Genomic DNA, 24,455 nt, shown 5'->3' on the forward strand with positions numbered 1-24,455 from the left:
CCCCCCCCCCCCCCCCGGGCGGGGTACACCAGCCCTCCCCCACCTCGCCCGGTCTCCAGCCGCCACCCGCCGCTCCGTCTCCAGCAGCCGCAGCTCCAAGCGTAATCCGGTGACTTTTAACCTTTGTTATTTTCGTTATTTCATTATTTCATATTCCATTCTTAGTATTATGCTAGTAGTAGCCCCTCTACCTTGACTTGCGTGGGATTTGTGGATATTGTCAGTTGTCTGTTGTTGCGTGGTCGTTTCTTCCACTGCTTTGGATTGGGTTATTGGCGCCCTAACCCAATAACCCAATTGAGTATCGTTTGCCCCCTAATTGAGTATAGTTTTGTTTCGGGAGTATTCCTTTGAATTTGTGTGATCCTTGTATTTCCTTGCTGCTGCTTTGATACTACCACCGTGTATATCTGTATATTTTCCTATACTTTCGTGTAGTTGTGGCTGTGGGCGGTAATGGGTGGATAGGGTCATGTCCGAGGAGGTTGGGGCGTGGGGCAGTAGTGGGGGCGGGGGGGGATGAGGAGAGAGGGGAGTGGGAGGGAGGCCAAGGTTTGGCCCGGGGGGGAGTAGTGGAGGGCGTAACGGTAGGCTGAGGGTTGGGTCTTGGAATATAGGGACCCTTCAGGATAAGTCCATAGAGCTTGTGAAGATTCTTAGGAAGAGGAGGATCAACATTGCGTGTGTCCAAGAGACCAAGTGGGTAGGGTCTAAGGCTAGGGATGTGGATGGTTACAAGTTGTGGTACTCTGGGAGCGACAGGCGTAGGAATGGAGTTGGCATCTTAGTAGATGAAGAGCTTAGAGGTCAGGTAGTGGAGGTGAAGAGGGTCAACGATAGGTTGATGACTATTAAGTTGGTCATTCGGGGGTTTATCCTGAACGTGTGTAGTGCTTATGCGCCGCAAGTGGGATCGGAGGGGGAGGAGAAGATGCGGTTTTGGGAGGCTTTGGAGGAGGTGGTGAGAGGCGTGCCTAGTTCAGAGAAGATTGTTGTAGCAGGGGATTTCAACGGGCACATCGGGGCGCTACCGGGAGGCTTTGGTGATGTGCATGGTGGTTTTGGTTTTGGGGAGAGAAATGAAGAGGGGGCGACCCTATTGAAGTTTGCGAGGGCCTTTGGGCTGGTGGTGGTGAACTCGGACTTCCCGAAGAAGGACGAGCACCTGATCACCTTTCGAAGCGCGGTAGCCAGGACTCAGATTGACTTTTTGTTGCTTAGGAAAGGGGATAGGGCGTTGTGTAAGGACTGTAAAGTCATTCCGAGTGAGAATCTTTCGACCCAGCATAGGCTCTTGGTTATGGATTTGGGTATAAAGAAGAATAGAAAGAGGAGGGGTAAGGAGTGTAGACCGAGAATTAAGTGGGGCGACCTGATGCCAGTGAATGCGTGGGAGATAGGGGAGAGGTTGGCGGGAATGGGGGTGTGGAAGTGTAGGGGGGACGTGGATAGTATGTGGGACAGGGCGGCAAGGTGCATCAGGGAGAATGCAAGTGAGGTGTTGGGTGTTTCTAGGGGCCGGGCCGGGCATCATCGGGGGGATTGGTGGTGGAATGAAGAGGTGGAGAAGAAAGTGGGGACCAAGAAAGGGGCGTATGCTAAGTTGGTGAAAAGTAAGGACGAAGAGGAGAAGCGGGTAAACAGGAAAGAGTACAAGCTAGCGAGGAAGGAGGCGAAGTCAGCAGTCACGGCAGCTAAGACGGCCGCTTTTGAAAGCTTATATGCAGGGTTACAGGGGAAAGGAGGGGAGAAAAAGTTGTTTAGACTCGCTAAGGCTAGGGAGAGGAAGGGTCGTGACCTCGATCAGGTGAGGTGCATTAAGGGGGAGGATGGTAGAGTGTTGGTGGAGGACGGCCACATTAAGAAGAGATGGCAGTCGTATTTTCATAGGCTCTTGAATGACGAAGGGGATAGAGCTATTGTGTTAGGGGAACTGGAGCACTCAGAGGAGTGTCGGGATTTTAGCTATTGTAGACGTTTTAAGGTAGAAGAGGTTAGACAGGCTGTCCGCAGGATGCGAAAGGGGTAGGGCGACGGGGCCGGATGAGATACCGGTGGAGTTTTGGAAGTTCGTTGGAGAGGCTGGTGTAAGGTGGTTGACTGAATTATTTAATGAAATCTTCAGGACGGCAAAGATGCCCGAGGCGTGGAGGTGGAGTACCATGATCCCTCTCTATAAGAATAAGGGGGACATTCAGAGTTGCAATAACTATAGGGGGATTAAGTTATTGAGTCACTCTATGAAAATCTGGGAGAGAGTGGTCGAGGTGAGGCTGAGACGGATAGTGCCTATTTCGGAAAACCAGTTCGGATTTATGCTCGGCCGCTCGACGACGGAGGCAATCCACCTGGTACGGAGGTTGGTGGAGCAGTATAGGGAGAGGAAGAAGGATCTGCACATGGTGTTTATCGACCTGGAGAAGGCTTACGACAAAGTCCCCAGGAAGGTGCTTTGGAGATGCTTGGAGGTGAGTGGAGTACCGCTGGCATATATCAGGGTAATTAAGGATATGTATGACGGAGCGAAAACCCAGGTGAGGACGGCGGGAGGAGACTCGGAGCATTTCACTGTCCTGACAGGATTGCATCAGGGATCTACTCTTAGTCCCTTTTTGTTTGCGTTGATGATGGATGGGTTGACGCGGCGTATTCAAGGGGAGGTGCCGTGGTGTATGCTTTTTGCAGACGATGTAATTCTGATAGATGAGACTCGAGGGGGTGTGAATGACAAATTAGAGGTGTGGAGGCAAACTCTTTGAGTCTAAAGGGTTCAGGGTGAGCAGAAGCAAGACAGAGTATGTGGAATGCAAGTTTAATGACGTGAGGCGGGAGAATAAAGTAGTAGTGAAGCTGGAAGCACAGGAGGTATGTAAGAGGGATAAGCTCAAGTATCTTGGGTCCGTGATCCAGAGTAACGGTGAGATTGACGAGGATGTCTCGCACCGTATTGGGGCGGGATGGATGAAGTGGAAACTCGCGTCGGGGGTGCTGTGTGATAAGAAGGTGCCGCCCAAGCTTAAAGGCAAATTCTACAGGGTGGTAGTCCGTCCGGCCTTGTTGTATGGAGCGGAGTGTTGGCCAGTTAAGAACTCCCACATCCAAAAAATGGTGGCAGAAATGCGGACGTTGCGCTAGATGTGTGGACTGACTAGAGGGGATAGAGTTCAGAATGAGACTATCCGGGAGAAGGTTGGTGTGACTTCAGTGGAGTGCAAGATGCGGGAAGCACGATTGAGATGGTTCGGACGCGTGAAGAGGAGGGGCATGGATGCCCCGGTCCGTAGGTGTGAGAGGCTAGCGTTGGATGGTTTTAGGCGGGGTAGGGGTAGGCCGAAGAAGTACTGGGGTGAGGTGATTAGGCGGGACATGGAACAGTTACAGCTCACCGAGGACATGACCCTAGATAGGAAGGTCTGGAGGACGCGAATTACGGCAGAGGATTAGGGCCAGTTTGGGTCGCTAGTGTAGGGAATTACTTGGTGGAGGTTTTATTCTTGCTATGATTCTGTGTTCCGTGTTTCATGTTTTACTACGAATCTGTGTGTTTTCCTCTGCTTTCCTCTGTTTTATATTACTTATGGGTGCCGTATTTATGTTATGTAAGCTGCTTCTGTGCTTTACTATGTGTTTGTGTGGTATCTCGTGCCTTGAGCCGAGGGTCTATCGGAAACAGCCTTTCTACTTCATCAGAGGTAGAGGTATGGACTGCGTACATCTTACCCCCCAGACCCCACTAGGTGGGAATACACTGGGTTTGTTGTTGTTGTTGTTGTTGTTGTTATTTCTTAATTATTTTGTCGATCAACTGAAAGGGAAAACATTTTGCCTTCTTTAAAAGAATTATTTAGTTACACGTCGTAAACCAATACAACAAGAATTATTGACAAAATTCTTATATTCAAATTGTTTTGACATGAGGTCTCAGGTTCAAAAATTCCCAATAGAGACAAACATAAGGTGATTTCTTGTCATCTGTTTTAGCCTTGGTGGACAGAGTAATCTAGTACCTGTTGCTGGTGGGAGGTGGGAGGTGGGAGGTGGGAGGTGGGAGGTAGGAGGTAGGAGGTGGCAGGTATGAGGTATCTCGTGGAATTAGTCAAAGTGCGCGCGCATGCTAGCCCTGACACCACGGTTATCCAAAAAAAATTTGTTTTAATAAGGAATTAGTAACGGGATGGACTAAGCAATTTAAAGTTAATATTCATTGAGACAAAGACTGATATCAAGTGAAGGAAGAGGGATTTTAGGATAAAATCTTTGTTTCTCCAAAGCCAAAACCCAGGGTTTCTTTGTAGGAATGGCAGAATGTGAAATGGATGAGTTGCCAAGTGGCACAAAAATGTAATTGCTGAATGACTTAGCATGATTAAGGTTACCAGATTATTCACATTCAATACCTAAATCCAGGTGACATACTAATTATAGATACCTGATATTCACTGTAAATTAAGCAATGTAGCCCAATGACTTCAAAATTCAGGATATTTTCCATTCAGATTCATCATATTTTTGCTGGAAAATAGGATAGGATGCCTTCTTTTATACTGATGAAATTCAACAGGACCAAAGTAGAACTTAAAGCAGGTAAAAGACATCGTAGTAAAACATGGTAGATGCTATTGATGCACAAACTTCTTCCTACAAAGCAAATGCTGATAACGGTTGCTGCCTTCCTTAACTTTGGATAAAGAAACAGAAACCCGTTGGATTCTTAACTTTCAGATACCAAAGAAGTGTGAAATGTAATAACCCTATCCTTGGGTATCTAATGCAGATTAAGACATAAAACTGTCTAATCTAAAACATTCTTTTTGAGTGGTAACCTACATCTTGTCCAACCCAACCCTCCTTCCCCATAGTCAAAAAAGTTGTCTTGATAACCTCTCAAGGTAAGCAGGGAGATCTTTGAAGCACGTTAAATCCTGATCCTTTCAATCTTGAGATCAAACAAGAAATATAGCCATTGGCCCATCGGCAAAATAGACCCAAGCTTCTTGAGCACATGATAGACAAATGAGAGTGCTATAACCTGTTTTTGTTCCACTCACTGACTAAATAAAGAACCTCGGCAGCTAGTTTGAGCTACTGGCAGAACTGTTCCCTCTTTTGATCTAAACCAGAAAAACTGTTCCAACTTTGCTCCCTAGGTGACTAACCACACAAATTTGGAGGTTGAGGGAGCTTTCCACTTGAGCTATGCTCTTGTCATCTAAACAATTTTTAATGACCAGGAAAGTCCTTTTAAAGTCCAGAGGACTGGCCGGTTCGTAACTCAGGGAAATAATGGGTCAGCCCCTTTACCCTTCTCCACTTAAATACCAGAATTTAGTCTGCGGTCTTTGTTAGCTTAAGGAAGTTGTCTTCGTTTCACCAACAGAAGTTAAACTGCAATATCTAAAGACTTAAAATGGAGAAACTTTCTTGAGCAATGTTTTTAGCACATACCGGGTGACGACCAGAGAAAATATGTATCTGAACAGCCTCATCATCTTCCACAAAGAGCGGACGGACATAATTCTGAAACAAACAATAAACGACTATTTACATCCAATAAAGCAAGTAGAAGCAACAAAAGGGGAACCGTAATCTTTGACCTTATTCCTCGAGAGAATGGCGAGAGAATTTAGACAATCCAATGAAGCCAGGGCTTGCACAACAGCTTGGAACTCGCCAAAGTACACACCAAAACCCGTCAAAAAATTATTCCATGCGACTTGGCAGATGACAGTGAGCTGCTCATTTGCCAATGCTAACTCATCTAAACCCGCTAATACTTCTGGTGGATGATATCGAATTACTTTCTTAGTACTGTTCACTTTGACCCAATCTGGAGGCACTTTTGTGTTTAGAGACAACTGCAGTTGAAGCATCTTAAAGTCAAATAAAGACAGCAGGACCTAAAAGGCATACTGCCTCGGTTTCAAAATCTCACAATGAACTACAAGTTGAGATGTAAAGACAATAACAGCCTAAAGGCTTAAGCTTGGAGCTACCTTGGCTGGCTATGTAGCACCTACAAGCAGAATATTTTCTCAAAGAACTGCAGAGTAGAACGTGACACAGACAGTTGATATGCAATGTCTTTTAAAAGTGTCTACTCGGCACTCGCATCCCAGGAAAATTTAAGAAGGGAAAAGGCATTAACTATATCTCTTTGTGGAACAAACTACGCACCAGATGAAAAGAAAATGGTAGTGGGCAGAAGAACATGGACTAACAAGACATGTCTAACACTAGTTGTTGCTGGCCAAACATGGTATCCTCTCCAGGGGGGCACGCTCCTTACTTTCTTGGACAATCCATAACTACATTCCCTCTCCTACCTATATGCCCACCCCCCACCCCAAATAAAAGAAAAATAGAAAATAAACAATAAAAAGAACAAACTCAAAAATAAAACCAAATGAATAAATACTTAGACAAATAGAGTAAATATGAGATGAATCACGACAAAGTAGAAAAAAACAACACAACATCTATCTCCAAAAATGTACCTTTTTTTTTCTCCCTCATAAGAGGAAATAAGTAGCGTGGTATACTTGCATTATATTTATCTGCTTGTTTGGACGACTCCTTTCCAATGACCCGTGCATTTGATTATCATTTCTAGTTGGGCCATCAATTAATACAAATTGAGTTGGATATCTTCGAAGAAATTCAGTTCACCACATGTGAACTAAGAGGCTGTTTAGGTGGGCTTTTAAGCATTTCTCGGCTTATATTAATGTTTGGTAAACTTAAAAAGTGTACTAAAGACAAAATAAGTCAAAAGTCATGAGTTAGACAGCTTAAAAGCTTTTAGGGTTTACCAAGTATTTTACTTTATTATCCCCGATACTTCTCCAAAATACAGCTCACAAGAAAAGCTCTAACTCAGATGTTTCTTTTTCATCCATTATCCCATCTCCCACAATTCATCTCTATCTGGATATTTAGGCAAATAGAGTAAATATGAGATGAATCACGACACCGAAGTAGAAGAAACCAACACAACATCTATCTCCAAAAATGTACATTTTTCTTTCTCCCTCATAAGAGGAAATAAGTAACGTGGTATTCTTGCATTATATTTATCTGCTTGTTTGCACTCCTCCTTTCAATGACACGTGCAATTCATTATCATTTCTAGTTGGGCAATCAATTAATACAAATTGAGTTGGATGCCAGTGAAGAAGTTTAGTTCACCACATGTGAACTAAGTGGCTGTCTAAGTGGGCTTTAAGCATTTCTCGGCTTATATTAGTGTTTGGTAAACTTAAAAAGTATACTAAAGACAAAATAAGCCAAAAGTCATCAGCTAAGGGCCCGTTTGGGATTGCTGTTACAAAACTGTTTATTTAAGCACTTTTATAAAATGGTTTTTCAAAAAAGTGTTTTAAAAAAAAAAAACAATTTGTGTTTGGTAAATTCATTCGAAAAGTACTTTTGATAATTAAATTATGTTTGGATAATCTTTTTCAAGAAGTGTTTTTTTGAAAAAAATGACCAAAAAAGACATCTATCAATAGTCTTTATTACTAAAATCAATTTATAGAGAAAAATTATTTTAAATATCTATGTTAATATTTTTAATTAAATTTTTTTTATTTAATTAAAAAGTACGTACTCTAAAATAATTTATATATTCTTTAGTCATCATCATCAATGATATTTTCAAATTTATTTAAAAAGTTGAGTGAAAATAAAATAACAATATATAAATCATAAAGAATTATGACGTAAATAAGAAATGTAAAATTTTAAAAATCAAACGTTAATCAAACTTGTAAGATATGTTAATTAATTAATAAGGTATATATGTGTGTGTGTGTGATAGGGATATATTTGTCATACAAAAATAATTTTCTGCTTCTGCTTTTTTTGAGAAGCAAAAATTTTCTGTTTCTTCCCAGAAGCAGAAAAACTACTTCTGCTTATGTTTAAAAGCACTTTTGCATGTTTACCAAACACCCTTCTTTTTTAAAAAATTATTTTTTTCTCAAAATAAGTGCTTATTTTGAAAAATAAGCAATCCCAAACAGGCTATAAGACAGCTTAAAAGCTTTTAGGGTTTACCAAGTTACAGCTTAAAAGCTTTTAGGGTTTACCAAGTATTTCACATTATATCCCTGATACTTCTCCAAAATACAGCTCACAAGAAAAGCTCTAACTCAGATGTTTCTTTTCCTCCTTTATCCCATCTCTCGCAATTCATCTCTGGATAATGACAATAATCTAGAGGAAACTTGTGAAGATGAAAACAAAGGCAAGTGACTGGGAGCTTTCCTTAGGACCTGACATGATTTGTGTTTAAACTATTCTGCATTCTGTAAAGCAAGTGTTTTTGCTTCCTTTTTCATTCAGTTGCGCTTAGCGACCTAGATGCAAAACAAAACTAGTTTTCCTTCTAGAAAGCTATGTCTCGATTTAAGAACTATTTCCCCACCCTAGTGCAAGTACCCTGTGAATTTTACTGTGATCTGTTAACGAGAATGTAGCTTGAGATAGTTCATTGACAATTAGATAATAATTCTATGGGTAACAAGATTCTTAAATTTTTTCTAAACAATGTATCAAGCATATATAGTTCCCATTTTAATCAAGTTATTGATTATTATATTTTGATTCAAATAAATAATTTACTTATTAAAGATGATCTTATCTAATCAATTCAGAACTGAAAGTGGATTGAAGCATGAACTGAAGTAATCAACTCCTTCATGTATAGTGTTGACACATTAAGGATCTTTTGTCACTGTACCAGATGAAGTATTGATAAGCACTTCTCTACCAATTCAAAACACATCAACTCTTATTTTCAGTTTTCACTCTTCTATCCAAACACGAATTTGCTTATTTACATAAAACCAGTTCCAGCACTTGAAAAGTGTTTTTCAGCCCTTGTTGTTTAAAGCAACTTAAATTCAACTAAGAGAAACAGGCTCCAGAGCAGCAATGCACAACAAAATATTTCCAGATTGCCAACAGCAAAATAACATCTATATTTTGGAAAAACAGAACACTTAACATGACAGAGAGATTACAAGAAGATTGGAATATGATGCTGTGATCGGAATATGATGTCGACTTCTTTTACTAATGTACCTCTATCAGATGTGTGATTCCAGCTACACCCGTATACTCCAATTTGTTGATGTGAAGCTGTTTGCGATACACACCAATTAATGAGTCTAACTTCTCAGTTGCCAACTCAACTCTCCTTGTACCTTCAGCAACCTGTGAACCAACTGAAAGTGGTCAATGGATCAAGTGCAGGCAAGAAATAAGCCACGGAAAAGAATACAACAAACCTCTGGGAACTTTCCATCAGAAATGATAAATAAGTTGCGAAGATCATGTCTGTCAGCAGCTTCCTTGTTTAAAGCAGATAAAAGCTTTGCAGCAGCATTAATAACAGTAGAAGATGAGGTAACGGATATCAGCTTTCTCAACAGGACAGAGCGCAAGGTCTCTCTTTGCGGATTCGTGCTTTTGTCCTCTTCTATGCAAAGCTGCTGAAGTTGTTTTGCAGCAATCAAAATAGCTTGAATGACTGCAATAAACTGACACAGAAATTCCTATTAAATTTCATCTAAAAGACAGTTGAAGTTGCAAAATCAATTCAAGGAACAATGTAAACTTGTGCGACTGTTCAAAAATATGTTATCATCATGATATGTCTAAGCATTGCAAGCTGATTGGGACATCTAATTGAAAATCAATATCTCCCACCACAGGTTCCTGCCTGTAGTTACCGGAACCTGTTTCATATGTGATGGAACCTTTTTAAAGTTGCATTTTGATGATTTTTCCCTTCAGATGAGAGACTGTAGCATAGTATAAAGCTAAAATAATCTTGACCAATTAAATCCCTTCACCTCAGCGGCGGTAGCTTTTCTGTGAAAGATTCTCGTAAGACCGCGCTGGATATCTGGTGATCTTCCTATAGTGGACAAAACTGAAACGATTATATGATGTATCTCTGGTTGCGAACTGTTGACATCATCACCTTCCTCCTCTAAGACAGAAGTATGAGAAGTTTGATAAGTTTTCATAGATTCTGCAATCTCTGAAACTGCATCAAGACGAGCACCTATCATGTTTCTATCACATAAAGGATGAGTCACCTGCAAAATACGAAATCACACATGTACCTTGTATCCGTTCATATTATCAAAACACAACAAACATACAGCCAAAAGATCTCCATACCCAATGTCTGAGAAGCCTTGAACCAAATAAAGTAAGGGTCTGGTTCATACAATGCAACAAGGAGCCAGAGTCTGATCCGTCAAAGTTATTCATCAAAACCTACATCATATGTAAAATAAAAAATGGTGAAAAAATTATGCATATTGTATCTTCTGATAGCTAAGAGACTGCCGGTGCAGTAAAGTAGACAGAAGGAAAAGAGAACTTTTGAAACTCCTACCAAATTGTATATTGTATACAACACGTAATAATCAAATTACTTAAGAACTATTTATCTTTTTTTTTTCCTTTTAAAATTCCGATACCCTGACAAGCTAGGGATCTTTGACGTTTCTTAGCCAGAAAAAGAGATTGTTAAATCATACTACTCTCCACTCTGCCTAATATTATAATTAATCAAAACCTTAACAGAAGTAACCACAGTAATTCTTCCAGATGTCCCCACTATTATTAAAAGCCACTTCTTTGTAGCTTGAAACAACGAAGCGACTCAAACTAAGGGATCATCCCTTCATGGATGAAGCCATGTGCTCTAGAGAAGAGTGCACTTCAAACAATGAAGCGTGAGTGATCCCAAGTCCAAGGAAAGCCATTAGTTCTTTGAATCTCTGTGGGTTTGGATTAAAATCGGTTGGTTGCTGAAGTCAGTTAGGGGTCGTTTGGTGTAAGGTATTAAAACAAATAGTCCCGGGATAAAATTTTTGGTGACTTGTTTGGTTGCCAAGTTCGGAATAACTTATCTCAGGATTAACAAATAGTACCAGGATAAGTTATCCTATCCTTTGCATGATATAAGTAATCCCAACATAACTTATCTTGAGATAAAGCCATAAAATGACAAAATTACCCTCTCTAAGATTCTGTTTTGATAAGTTTCAGTTATACAGTACTTCATCAGTTTCTTGTTCAATTAAGGAGAAAATCAGTTTTCTGTGTGTCCGTCATATTTCATAGAGGCAAAAGTTTGATCATTTGTTTCAACTTTGAATTATATGCAGATTGTCTGCAGTACACATAAATTGTGGTGGAGAGCGCGTGAAAATAGGGAATACCACTTATGAAGCAAATGAAGACATGGTGTTTTCCCTCTGATGAAGACATGACTAAAGTGGTCGAGAAAAATGATTGTTTTAGCATAGAGAGAATGGAGATGACATGATTGCAATCAACCATTGATTCAAAAAGTCACAACAGTAACCATAGAGATGGTTTAGAGGGAGTATTCACCAAACATTTTGGAAGTAACATTGCAGATGAAATGTTTGAGAGGACTTTGGGAAATACTGAAGAGCTTTCTGCATGGTTGGAAACTGAATATTACAAGACTACGAGGCAACTGTTCATGGTTTTGAAATGTAAAAACATTGCTGCAAAAGTTTCTTACTCAAAAGAGAGTTGGGGAGCCAGCAATACCGATCACTTCTGGGGTGTTTCCATAACAATTTACTGCTACAAGGCGTATCTATTTATTTTTCATATTTTTGTGTATCTATTTATTTTTACTTCCCTACTGCAGATTAGCAGCAACACTATTGATGGAATTATTTACTCTATTGTTGGGAGTTGGGACTAATGAGTTTGATCAACACTATAGTTGCCCAACCTTTATTTTACTTTTGTTCTATGATATGATAGAACCTTTATTTCAATGTATGTGATCATAATTCTTCTTATCAATAAAATTTTCATAAAAAAAAACTAAACTAAATAAGGTGAAGGGTATTTTTGTAAACAAACAATATATTCTTAAGAAGAATGCAATGCATATTATTTTTAGTACTACAAACCAAACAATCACTAAAAAATAATATCATGATAACTAATCCCAGGACAACTAATCCCAGCATAACTAATCCTAGTATAACTAATCCCATCATAACTTGTTTCCTAACCAAACTACCCCTTACTTTAATTACAGTTTGATTATTATAGCACTAATCATGTGTTTTTAAAAAAAAAAAAACTCCACTACTTTTACACTTCAAAGAAGTGTGCTCTTCACTTCATGTTTTTTGCTTCAAGGCCCATGGACCCTATCGCTTTTTTGCGCTTTTGCTTTTTAAACACTGGATATGACCCTCTAAACAACACATAACCTGGAAAATTCACTATACCAGTGTGAAAGAGTTCTATTGAGGAAGCAAGAGATGTTTAGCCCAATCTTTACAAGTTCGAACCAACAGAAAACTCTATATTGTTCCTACCATGGTTCAATACTAGTAAGGAATCAATATAGTTGCAATCTGATTCATGTTGCATTTATATATGCTGAGATAAAAAAGAAAAACACGAAAAATACTAATATCATTTTACACCTATTACTCGAAAACATATGAACAATAGTTAATTATGGGGTTCTCCAACCACAGATGATCTTTATAAGAATAAGATCATGAGTAAGTTATCTCTCCATATTATTTTCCCTGTCACACTGTCCAAAAGTAGAGCAGAGTAAATTTTGAATACAATATATTTATTTTATCTACTCTTGTAAAGTAAGAAATGAAAAAAATATTGAGCAAACAGATTAATAGCTGATTCTAGAGCAATCCACTAACTATGCCCCAGCCAAAAACTAGTGAAAAAACATGGATTCCCTATAAGTGCAATTCTGTTCGGACAAATGAGGCATTAAGTTCACTGGATTAAACAAAGACCAAAATCTTCAAAATTTTCACCAAATATATATAAAACCTTCACCAGAGTAGTATCTACTTCATCCAAAATGACAGATCTACCATCGTTCATATACACTACTAAAGTTGGTGGAGGAAGAAAAATCAGCGAGCTAAAGGAAGAAAGGTGAGGAAGGAACCAATTAAGTGAGGAAGAGACGAGTGTGAGAAAGTAAGGAGAGAAGGAAACATGGAAGGAAGGAATATGCTGGAGCTTCGATTTCTAATGTTTGTAACCTCACAAGTCCTCCTTCCCATGAGCTAAAAGAGTTCCTCACTTTGCTCCATTGGTGACTCAAATTGCCAACCTCAAGGATTGAGGGGGAGGGAGCTATCCTCTTGTCTGGCTGGTTCAGAAACTTGTGAGGTTTTACCAATCCTACAAACATTTCAGGAGAGAGCCATTGGTTGCCTTTAAACTAGGTACGTTATCCACATCTAGACTATCTATACATTACAATGCACTAACTTGATTAAATCAACCATCAGACAATTGAAAGTTGCTCATTAAATGCTTATTTGCATTACAGTGCGGAGTCTGCTTGTCCGAAAACCATAAATGCTGTCATGGAAGCAAATTTAGATTCTATCACGAAAGCAAAATTAAGTCGATCGTGCTCAAGTTTACTGAGGTTAACATTTACAGATAGTTCCCCCTAAACCTAACTAATTTTGCTTACTTCATGATTAAAAGTCATAATAACTGTCACCCTCACTCCTGTTTTATTTTGTTTGCTATGGCAAATACAATCACATCCTCCTTTAATTTTAAGTCCCATCATTTATTTCTTTGAGAAGAAATCTTTGCAATGAAAACAATAAGAAAAATGTGTTGTTCATGCCTGGGAGTCCAAGAATTACTGAAGTTCAATTATAGAATTTATCCAAAAGAATTGTCTTTGTTCTTCTCTTCCATTTTATTTGCTTTTGAAGGGGGGAGGACTAGCCCACTCACCTCAAGTTGCTGCAGTGCATTGGCTGACAGAGTCATCTCCATGTTGCTAGTGAAGGGACGAAATGAAGCTCCCAAGCACAGAACTCTTTCCAAACCAAATTGTTTTAGATGCCTAACAACTAGGCTCAATGCTTGTATAGCCAAACTAGGCATCGCCATAATTCCCTACAATTCAAAATAAAATGATGAGAAAGAGATACATCTATTGCTCGCTCTCTCTCTCTCTGTTGGTGGTGGTGGTTGTGGGGGGCAATTAACCCCACCCAAAGACAAAGCAAAGAACACAAAATAAGAAAGTACAAACATACATGTCCACATAACAAAGGTATGAAGATATTCGACATTTCGATTCCAATAGATGGCATATTAAAAATTTAGTTTGTTAAGGTGTTAAGCCTCTAATTCCATGAAGAGTAAAAATTACACCTTGATTGCAATTTGATTGCATTCGTGCATTTTCATTTCAGCCTCTTCCTTTTCTTGGACATCTAACAAATAATTTTCCTTCATGCCCTCATAGAGAGACATCACTTCATTCAGAGCACCACCGTGACTGAACTGATCTGATGATACATCCTCCACCCGGACATTAGATGCAGATCCAGCATAAGCCAGTAGCAGCTGAAAAGAATAGAACAAATTAAAGCGCAACCACTGAGTTTTGGAGACAAACATTCATACTGTGCCACTTTCAACTACGTCATCATGACAGCTCTGATAGCTCTGATATTCAATTGAAATCATTTTGGTACGAACTTCAATTTATTTATGTTTTTGTTACGAGTTCCATACAAGCTTCAATATGAAAGATGCTTCCCCAATAAAATGAACATCCAAAAGCACAACTCTAACTGAATAATAGACCAGTATTTCATGCGCAAAAACCCTAGAAAAAAGTCAATAATGCTATTCTATTTTCTGGTTCTTGAAGATATTACTAAGAAATATTGGACAAGGCAAACAAAAGTAAGAAATGCTCTACCTTCAAACTGATTATCAAGCCAATTTCCTGTCTTATTTACATGACTGGCCACTCTAAATGTTCTTGGAGTTTAAATGTTGCATTCATCTCACCTGGATATTCACCATTCTTGGATATAAATAACTATCCACTTGCTAGTTTGGTTATATGAGTGATATCTTGCGGTTTGGCTGGTTTTCACTACTTATAAATAACTTCCCTGTTTGAATTACCCAAGTTTGCTCCCAAGAAAAGGTCATAATCCTAAAACAGCAACTTCTTTACAACATACAGTGACAAAGGATGAGGAGCAACCATTATTTTACCAAAACAGGAGGCCACTCTACCACTGCCTGAATCAGGATGACATGCATGTATTTGTCCCATCCAAGATATGGCAAACACGAGTTCTATTTTACACAGTCAGCTCGACTTTTGGAAATTAAGTTTTACAGTCTTTCCTGCCTCAAATGGAACACCATTTATAAAGATTCTTTGGCTCAGTCTTCAATCTAGAAACAGAATGCAAATTTATTTTACCAAATCAATGCAGACGCAATTAACAAAGAACCTGCAACAGGAACGATCTACTAATAAAGATTTTTTAGCATGTAGCTCCAGTTTGTATGCTTTTAGAGAGTAATAAACTCCTATTCTCTAATTAATTCTTAACAAAGTGGATATCGTATCTCCATAAAAAGGAAATCAATGTGAGACCAAAGGTTTCTCTTACTTCTATCGTAGATTTTCATATAAATGAGTAGCAATTACCTTCTCTGTCTGCTTAGATATAGGCCTGCCAACAAGCAATTCAGCTGGCAACAAGTTGAGGATCATAGCCTCCAAGCCAGCCCTCATGAAATTATCATTGAACTCCCCATAAACAACATCCCCAGTCGAAACCTCTACACCAACAACCCCAAGTTTCACATCACCTCCATAACCCTCAACATTCATTTCCTTCTCAACAACACAAACCAAATAGTTATTACACGACCCAAACCCCTCATCTCCACCTCCTACATCTTCAGCAGCCTCAAGAGTAGCTTTCGTATACAATGCTGACAATCCACGTCCAAAAGGGCCCAATCTATTCGACCCATGAGCCTTAATTGCCGCAGTTTCCGTTTGTTTAACAACCCCTACTTTGTACCCTGCACTCACCAACCTCCTTACATGAACATTCAACCGAAACGTTGGTACACTAGCTGTTAAGAAATTATGATCCATATGTGCATAAATACCCAAAACTCTCGCAGCATTTTCTGCATCCTGACCGAAAAATCTGTACTTGTAACCGACTTCAATCATTAATAAAACATCTGGGTACTTCGCCTTTAGCTCCACAACTTGTTGCTCTAGCGGCGTATACTTGGGATTTACAATTTCGTGACATTTAGAAGGTTCTAGAAGGTGGCCAGATGGTTCTAGAAGTTTGTCCAGAAACTTCTGGTGGAGTGTGGGATTATGTAGCGGGATTGATGGCTTGGGGATTTTGGCGGGTTTTGTAGGAATATCATCGGAAGGAGAAGAAAGTTTGTTGTGAGGAGAAATGAGTTGAGAAGTTCTAAGGCGTTTAGCAGGTGAGAAGGTGACGGTGGCAGTGATTTTGGGAGGTGGTGGAGTAGAGGGGGAAGTTGAAGTTGAAGGGGCTTCGTTTGTTGGTTTTGGTGCAAAGAAGCGGGAAATTACTTGTTGTTTTGGTTTTCCCATTGTGCCAGTGTTGATATTGGTGGTGGTGGTGGTGGTGGTGATGCGGTGGCGACAGTGGTAGTGGTAGTGGTGACGGTGGCGGATTTTGACGGTACTACGGCAGGAAAGTGCAAAGGCGGTGTTGCAGCTCGAGTTGGCGCGCTGGGTTGATTTCGCTGGAAACAGTTTCAAGTTTGGAGAAATGCGCAAGTGCCCCCAAAAACTCGTCCCGGATTAATAGGTTTTTTTTTTCTTTTCTTTTTTCCTTTTTTTTTTCCGTCCCGGATTAATAGTTACACGTATATATTGTGTATTACTACATTTGAATTATTTTGAATTGAAATAAATATCATTCCATTCTTTATACATCTCCCAACTCAAATCTTCCGTATATATTATAAAGTAGAGGACGAAGCACAACAATTAGCCACTTGACAAGCTATTGACTTGACAAGCTATTGAGAAGTCATATGACTATTTTTAGGATAAAGTTAATAGTAATATAATAAAAAAAATGAATTATTTGAATATTAAAATGCATTATTCTTTATTTATTTTGAAAAAAATCATTAGCTTAAAAATAGAAATTCATAGTTGAAGAGTTCTAAATAAACTTCTACTCTTTCATAAATTTATCTTTTCTAAAATTTAAGTTATATAATATATCTAAATATAATTTATTTAAATATAAATTAAAGATGAAACTATAATAATAATAAAATAAAATATATAGTTTTAAGGAAACGTGGAAAAAAATTGGGCCATTATAGTTTTGTGTTAATGATAACTTTACCGTTGAATCTTTTAAAAAGAACGTCCAAAAAAAAAGTTAAACTATCAAAAGATAATTAGACAAATAAATTGTTAATTTTAAATTAAAAATAATTATACGTTAAAGAGTTCTAATTGAACTGTTATCAAGTTTTGAATTGAAAGATGAAGTATTTAACTTGAAATGCATCATCCTTTTAATAAAAAGATTTTTCATTATCTTAAAAATAGAAACCCATAATTCAAGAGTTCTAATAGATATTTTCTATTTCAAACTTATCTCTTTAAAATTTAAATGCTTAAAAATATATTTAAATATAATCTTATATTTCATAAACTTATCTATATCAAATATGATGATAAATATATTATTATTATTATTGATAAATATAAAGAATATTTATTTGTGTGTGTATCTAAAATTTATCCTTACTTGCGATTATTTTAAAATTTCAAATCTAAATTAAAATATAATAATTAAATTCAACATATATATATACTTGAAATACCTTTATATAGCTAAGTTTTCAATTTATTTTTATAAAAAAAAATTAACAAACAAAAAAAAGAAAGAAAGAAAGGAAAGAAATGGAAACAAAAGAAAATAAATAAAAAATGTGCAAAAAAAAAAAAAAAATCTATCAAAAGACAATTAAGACTAATAAATTATTAATTTTAAATTTAAAATAGAAACGCCTAATTCAAGAATTCTAATAGATATTTGTTATTTCAAATTTATCTCTTGAAAATTTAAATGCAAAAAAATATATTTAAATATAATCTTATATTTCATAAACTTAGCTATATCAAATATGATGATAAATATATATATTATTATTATTATTATTACTATTATTATTATTATTATTATTATTATTATTATTATTATTGATAAATATAAAGAATATATATTTGTGTGTGTATCTAAAATTTATCCTTACTTGTGATTATTTTAAAAAATTAAATCTAAATTAAAATTTAATAATTAAATTCAACGTACATATCTATTTGAAATATCTTTATATATCTAAGTTGTCAATTTATTTTTATAAAAAAAATTAACGAACAAACAAAAGAAAGAAAGAAAAGAAAGAAAAGAAAAGAAAAAAATAAAATAAAAAACGTGAAAAAAAAAATAATCTATCAAAAGATAATTAATAATAATAAATTATTAATTTTAAATTTAAAATAGTTATAAAATAAAATTACTTATTAAAAATGGTTAGTTATTACATTAGAGAGTTCTAATTGGACTTTTATCAAGTTTTGAATTAAAAAATTAAGTATTTGAATTTGAAGTCATTATCCTTAAAATAAAAAGATTTTCATTATTTTAAAAATAGAAACTCATAATTGAAAAGTTCTAAGAGATATTTATTATTTCAAACTTATCTCTTTAAAATTTAAATGTTATAAAATATATTTAAATATAATCTTATATTTCATAAACTTATTATATCAAATATAATGATATACATATTTGTGGTGCGTATCTAAAACTTTTTCTTACTTGACACTATTTTAAAATTATAAATATAAATTAAAACTTATTAAATTCAACATATATATCTACTTGAAATATCTTTATATATCAATGTTGTCAATTTTATTTTTTTTTATAAAGAAAAAAAACAACAAACAAAAGAAAGAAAGAAAGAAAGAAAAGAAAAGAAAAGAAAAAAACGTGCGAAAAAAAAAAGAAAAACTATTAGAAGATAATTAAGACTAATAAATTGATAATTTTAAATTAAAAATAATTATAAAAGAAAAGACCAATGTTTTAATTGGGACTCTTATCAAGTTTTGGATTGAAAGATGAAATATTTGAATTTGAAATACGTTATCCTTTTAATAAAAAGATTTTTTATTATCTTAAAAATAGAAACCCATAATTGAAGAGTTATAATAGATATTTTGCTATTTCAAACTTATCTCTTTAAAATTTAAATGCTATAAAATATATATAAATATAATTTATTTGCATATGAATAAAAGATGAAAAATTTATTAAAATAATAATATAAATAAATAACAGTAATAGTACATATGTAGTATAATAATAACAACAACAATAGTAATAATAATAATAATAATAATAATAATTTTTAAAAAGGTGATTTGTCTTTTAAAAAAGAAAAAAAACTAGAAGGCTTATAATATTGTAATAAAAGATTTGACTTAAAATAAAAAATATTTAAATTTTAAATATTAGGTTTCTAGGAGAAAAAAAGGATTTTCATTAACTTTTTTTTAATGATTTTCATTAACTTAAAACTATAATTAACGAGTTCTAAATAAACTCTAACTATATCATAGTCATAATAATAATAATAATCTATACGTAAATAATAGTAGAAGTAATAATAATATTACGCATGTGTTACCGTTGTTAGTAGTAGTAGTATAGTATTTTTATTATTATTATTATTATAAATCTGTAATTATGCAAATGCACATTTTAAATTTGATTTTTACTTTTTTAATTGAAAAAAAGGGATAATTTTAAACCCAAAAAATTGAAAGATAAATGTACAGAAACCTATCGGTTATAGGTCATCCATGTTCCATCTAATAAGATAATTGTAGTTTCATTTTGATTTTGAATTTAAGTTTATCAATAAGTTAACTATTTCAATTTTGAAATTTCAAATTTAAAACGTTATCTATGTAAAGCCATCAACATTCATCATTTCACACAAATATGCTCTTGCTACTATTCATATTTTCTCTTCTTTTTTTTTCCTCCTAGGTGAGTAGACCTATTGAAACTTGAAAGTAGGTCTCTAACTATTATCATTCGGATGTAAATATTTGTTTATTGCAATTTTTTATATTGTTATTATACAATATATGTATATATATATATATATATATATATATTTTAGTCATCATGAAGTTGATTATTTTAGAGGCAATCAACAATTATTTCGTTGATTCTATGTACAAACATTATTGGTCTTTTTCTTCATTTGTTCTTTGTTAGAAATCGTGTACTTATGATATTTGGCTTACCTTTTATCACCCGATACTTTGTGTAAATTGGTGTTAAATTTAAGTTGGTATAAATTTTAATTTATTGTGTTCATGTAATTCTTAATTTATAAGTTTATGCGGTCGAAGAACTTTTTCGATTATCCTACTATTTATGTGTAATACTATTTAAAAAAAATAGAAAAAATATAACAAAGGGAGTTAAAAACTTATTGTTGATATCGATATTATAAATTTTTAATGAGCATTATACATTTGTAGTGTGTTTATATCTTCAATGAAGATACACTCAAAAGAACGGTATAGAATAAACTTTTGATGGAGTTGCTATAGTTGTTTATTTTTGTTAATATGTTTATGAAATGTCTTTTATTTAATTGAAGAGTAAATACATAATTACCCCCTGATGTTGGCCGAGATTTTCAAAAAGACACTTAAACTATACTTTCGACCTATTACCCCACGAATTTTACCTAAACCGTTGTAAATGCATCATTTTGACCAAAATTATGGCCCTGTGTGTCTACACGCACCTGAAGCACGTGAATGAAAAAAAAAATTGAACCAGCGAATTAAAATGTGCCACGTATAATAAAAAGAACCCACTTTTAAAATTTTGTATTTTAGTTTTCTTTTTTCTTCATTTTCCATCTTCTTCCTTCATTTCATCTTCTTCATTTTTTTCTTCATTTTCCATCTTCTTCCTTCGTTTCTTCTTCTACTTCCTTCTTCTTCTTCTTCTTTTTCTTCTCCATTAATTGTGTCGCTCGATTTTTTCCGAAGTTAAAACTTTTAGTTTCCGTCAAATATTCATAAACCATTAAATGGTGTTGAAGACGAAAATTAAATTTAATCACAAAAAGGAAACTTGATTTCACAACTTTCAAACAAATTAAGAAGATATTAAAGTCAATACATGATTTTCTATCCCACTAGTTTGATTCATTAAAGAGAATTTTTTTTCTAAAATTTTCTAGCTTCAATGAAGAATTGGGGAAAAAAAAAAAAGAGTAATAACTGTTAATGGAGAATTGGGGAAGAAGAAATGAAGATTGATTAACGGAGAATTAAGGAAGAAGATATGAAGATTGATTAATGGAGAATTGAAGAAGAAAAAATTAAAATTGATTAATAAAATTAAAAGAAAAATTTTATTAAAAAATATAAAAAAATGAAATTAAATGTACTTACACGTGGCAGCACCTGATTGGCGCGTGCATGCACTCTCTTTGGAGTGACTGAAATTCAGCAAAAAATGATGTATTTGCAAAGGAATAAAGAAGAATCGTGAGGTAATAGGTTGAATTCAAAGTTTAAGTATCTTTTTGAAAATCTCGGCCAACATTAGGGGGTAATTATATTTGTTCTTAGCAATAATTACATATGTGGAATATATATTGATATTTTTCTATAGAGTATTTTTATCATGGATAAAGAGATTACAGGCAATGTTCATTAGATTTCTCTGAATAGCAATCAAGGTATGTTGTTTATGTTTAATTTATCTTTTAATTATTTATTAGTATTTGTGATTAATATTGTATTTATATTTTATCATAGATGTAGCTATCAAGGATAAAAAGATGTATAAATAACATAAATACCAACCCTTTTGGAAGTAATTAAACTCTCTCCCACTTTTTTAATTAATTTACTCCCTCTCCATATTAATATACATAACATAGCCGACATATACATAGCATTCTGTGTATATGTTGGGATTTTTGTAATATGTTTAGGGAGGGGATTTTTTTGTAATATTGGAAACATAAATTGTGTATTTGTGTAATTTTTAATAAAAAGATTACAGGTGATGTTCATTATCAGATTTCTCCGAATAACTATCAATATATGGTTTTATGCTTAATTTATTTTTAAATTATTTTATTATTATTTATTATTAATATTATATTTAATTTTTGTCACGGATGCATCTAAGGAATCTGAAGTTTCCATGGATGTGATGTACGTAAATATTTCAAAAATACAAATGAATATTTGAGAAATCAACAAGTACAATGGAGACTCGAAATATATAAAGGAGATTTAACAGATCAGTTTCATAAAGAATGAATGTAAATATATTTGTATGTGCATGAATATTATTATGTCACAACTTCTTATCTTAATAAATTTCTCTTAAGCATAAAGAAGACTCTGGAATAATACTACATTTACATACCACAATAATATTAATAATTGTTTAGTATTTTATATTTTATTATTTTAAAATTTGATAAATAAATTATGATTAAAGAAATACTATTATTTTTTTTTCATATCAAAACATCTAAAATAATTTTAATTGTGATTAGAGCCTGGGAACTTTCGTGGTTATTATATAACAGATCTGAACTATTCAGCATAGATATGAATTTTTTTTACTCATGGAAATGGGAGATGCGAGTACTTAGAGTACTTGACTTGAAGAGGTTGATATACCTCAAAATCTTGACTTGTTAAACAAGTGGATTATTCCAAAGGTTGATATTAAAACCATTTATGATTGTGGTTGGTTTGATAGCGTTCTTTCTAAACAAATAATAAAGACAGCTGAACAGTCTTTGGCATTAAATTCATCGGAACAGACGATTCGTTTATTAAATAAACGTGATATTGATGTATATAGAAATCATTATAATTTTATGCATATTGGATTGGTTCAAATTGCCTTAAATCCCTTAACCCTTAAAGGGTTGCCAGAGATATTTTTAACAGCTCTTTGAGATATTAGAAATCTGAATTTCAGGCAGTCTCTAATGGGATCGATTGAATCCACAGTGGCATATGGCCCAGTTTATTTCAACACTCAGCCAAATTTGCAATTATCTTTGACTGACGTGAATATTCTTAATGCTCTAACATTAAATGTAAAAATGCATAGTTATAATTATGCGCCTGGATCTGAACTAATCAATCTGTCATATAGAATTTATTATAGATTGTTATCTACTTTGAATCGTCGATGTAAGTTATACGATACATCAGATCAGACTATATTGGTCGAAACAAATTTTGCAAGGTCTAAGATCACCACAAGGAGACCGATTAAATGGGATGAAATTGATTTTTCATCCACTTAGACCTTAAATTCGGTTATATCACCTAGTCGGGTTACTAATAACATAACAAATAGTGAATTGTCACATGTTGCTCAAATTTCGAATGGTAGGATTTGCATTCAGTTTGATGATAAATCTACTGTTTATAACAGACAATCATTTTTCATGCCTAGATTATTACCTGCCATGCATTATATTTCTCCTTTAAAACCATCATATGGTCCAGTCAGGAGTCGTGCAACATCTTTGCATACCATTGACTCTACAAGATTTGTAGAAAAGATAAAAATTGATCCTCGAATAAATATTGTTCAAGATAATGATAACATCTCTAATAGGGATGTTCCTACTGCTTCGGAAATGGACTTTGATGTAAATAATGTTTAAATGATTCCACACCAAATAAATTTTAGTCCTGGATCCCATGCAAGAAATTACATTAAAAAAGTTTTTTTTAATAAAAAATAGAACCAATTTAGAACTTGATTTTTTGAAACTTATAGTCCAGATGAGTTAAATGACATCTCTCAAGAATTCTATGAAATGTGTGCATTGCATAATTAAATTATATATTTTGTGCCGTGGTTTATAACCACTTATTTGCCTTTATATATCAAGGTGTTGGAAAGATCATATCAAGATGTGAGTGGTAATATAGTTACAACTGTATACCCTCCCAAGCACCTTTCATTTTACCAAATAACAATGGTATCACATTCTCTGCATTTCAAAAATTCATTGATAATAAAGTTGCTAAGGTAACTGTTGCAGAAATTAATAATTTGATTTCTCAAAATAATTATTTGAGTTTATATGTGAAAGTCTTAGGAGAACATATTTCTTCGTTTGATAAAAAAAAACTCGATAAGCTAATTGATTTAATAAAAAAATTGAGTATTAGTCCAAACTCTACTGATATTGCTTCCTCTTCCGAAAGCAAAACAAAAGATTTAACGGCTAAAACCAATATTCAAAAGCCCCCTGATATTCATGGATTTAAACTTAAATCGCCTTTGCATGATTTAGAACAACTTCTTGATAAAAAAAAATGATTTAACTATTAGACCCATTGATTTGTCTAATGCCTCTGCTGATAGCCTAGAATCTACTCCAGATTTGAAAATCAGACCAAATTTGAGCTTAATAATCTCAAAGAA

The 24,455-nt window shown here is 34.6% G+C and overlaps 1 protein-coding gene across 3 annotated transcripts in view; it reads right to left on the bottom strand.

Moving 5' to 3' along the window:
- The window catches only part of LOC107863304 (DNA mismatch repair protein MSH3), a 22,642-nt gene extending 5,891 nt beyond the window's left edge, over positions 1–16,751 (bottom strand). For all 3 annotated transcript variants that reach the window (XM_047409345.1, XM_047409344.1, XM_016709173.2), the window contains exons 1-9: positions 15,554–16,751; positions 14,248–14,442; positions 13,822–13,986; positions 10,192–10,290; positions 9,858–10,106; positions 9,291–9,542; positions 9,085–9,216; positions 5,595–5,855; positions 5,446–5,517 (exon numbers count right to left, since the gene is read on the bottom strand). In XM_047409345.1, the coding sequence (XP_047265301.1) occupies positions 5,446–5,517; positions 5,595–5,855; positions 9,085–9,216; positions 9,291–9,542; positions 9,858–10,106; positions 10,192–10,290; positions 13,822–13,986; positions 14,248–14,442; positions 15,554–16,495 (2,367 nt within the window). In that variant the 5' untranslated portion in view covers positions 16,496–16,751. The remainder of the gene's footprint in view (positions 1–5,445; positions 5,518–5,594; positions 5,856–9,084; positions 9,217–9,290; positions 9,543–9,857; positions 10,107–10,191; positions 10,291–13,821; positions 13,987–14,247; positions 14,443–15,553) is intronic.
- Positions 16,752–24,455: the final 7,704 nt, after the last annotated feature.

Source organism: Capsicum annuum, chromosome 3 (assembly GCF_002878395.1).
Source record: "Capsicum annuum cultivar UCD-10X-F1 chromosome 3, UCD10Xv1.1, whole genome shotgun sequence".
In the NCBI taxonomy this organism is placed as follows: domain Eukaryota; kingdom Viridiplantae; phylum Streptophyta; class Magnoliopsida; order Solanales; family Solanaceae; genus Capsicum; species Capsicum annuum.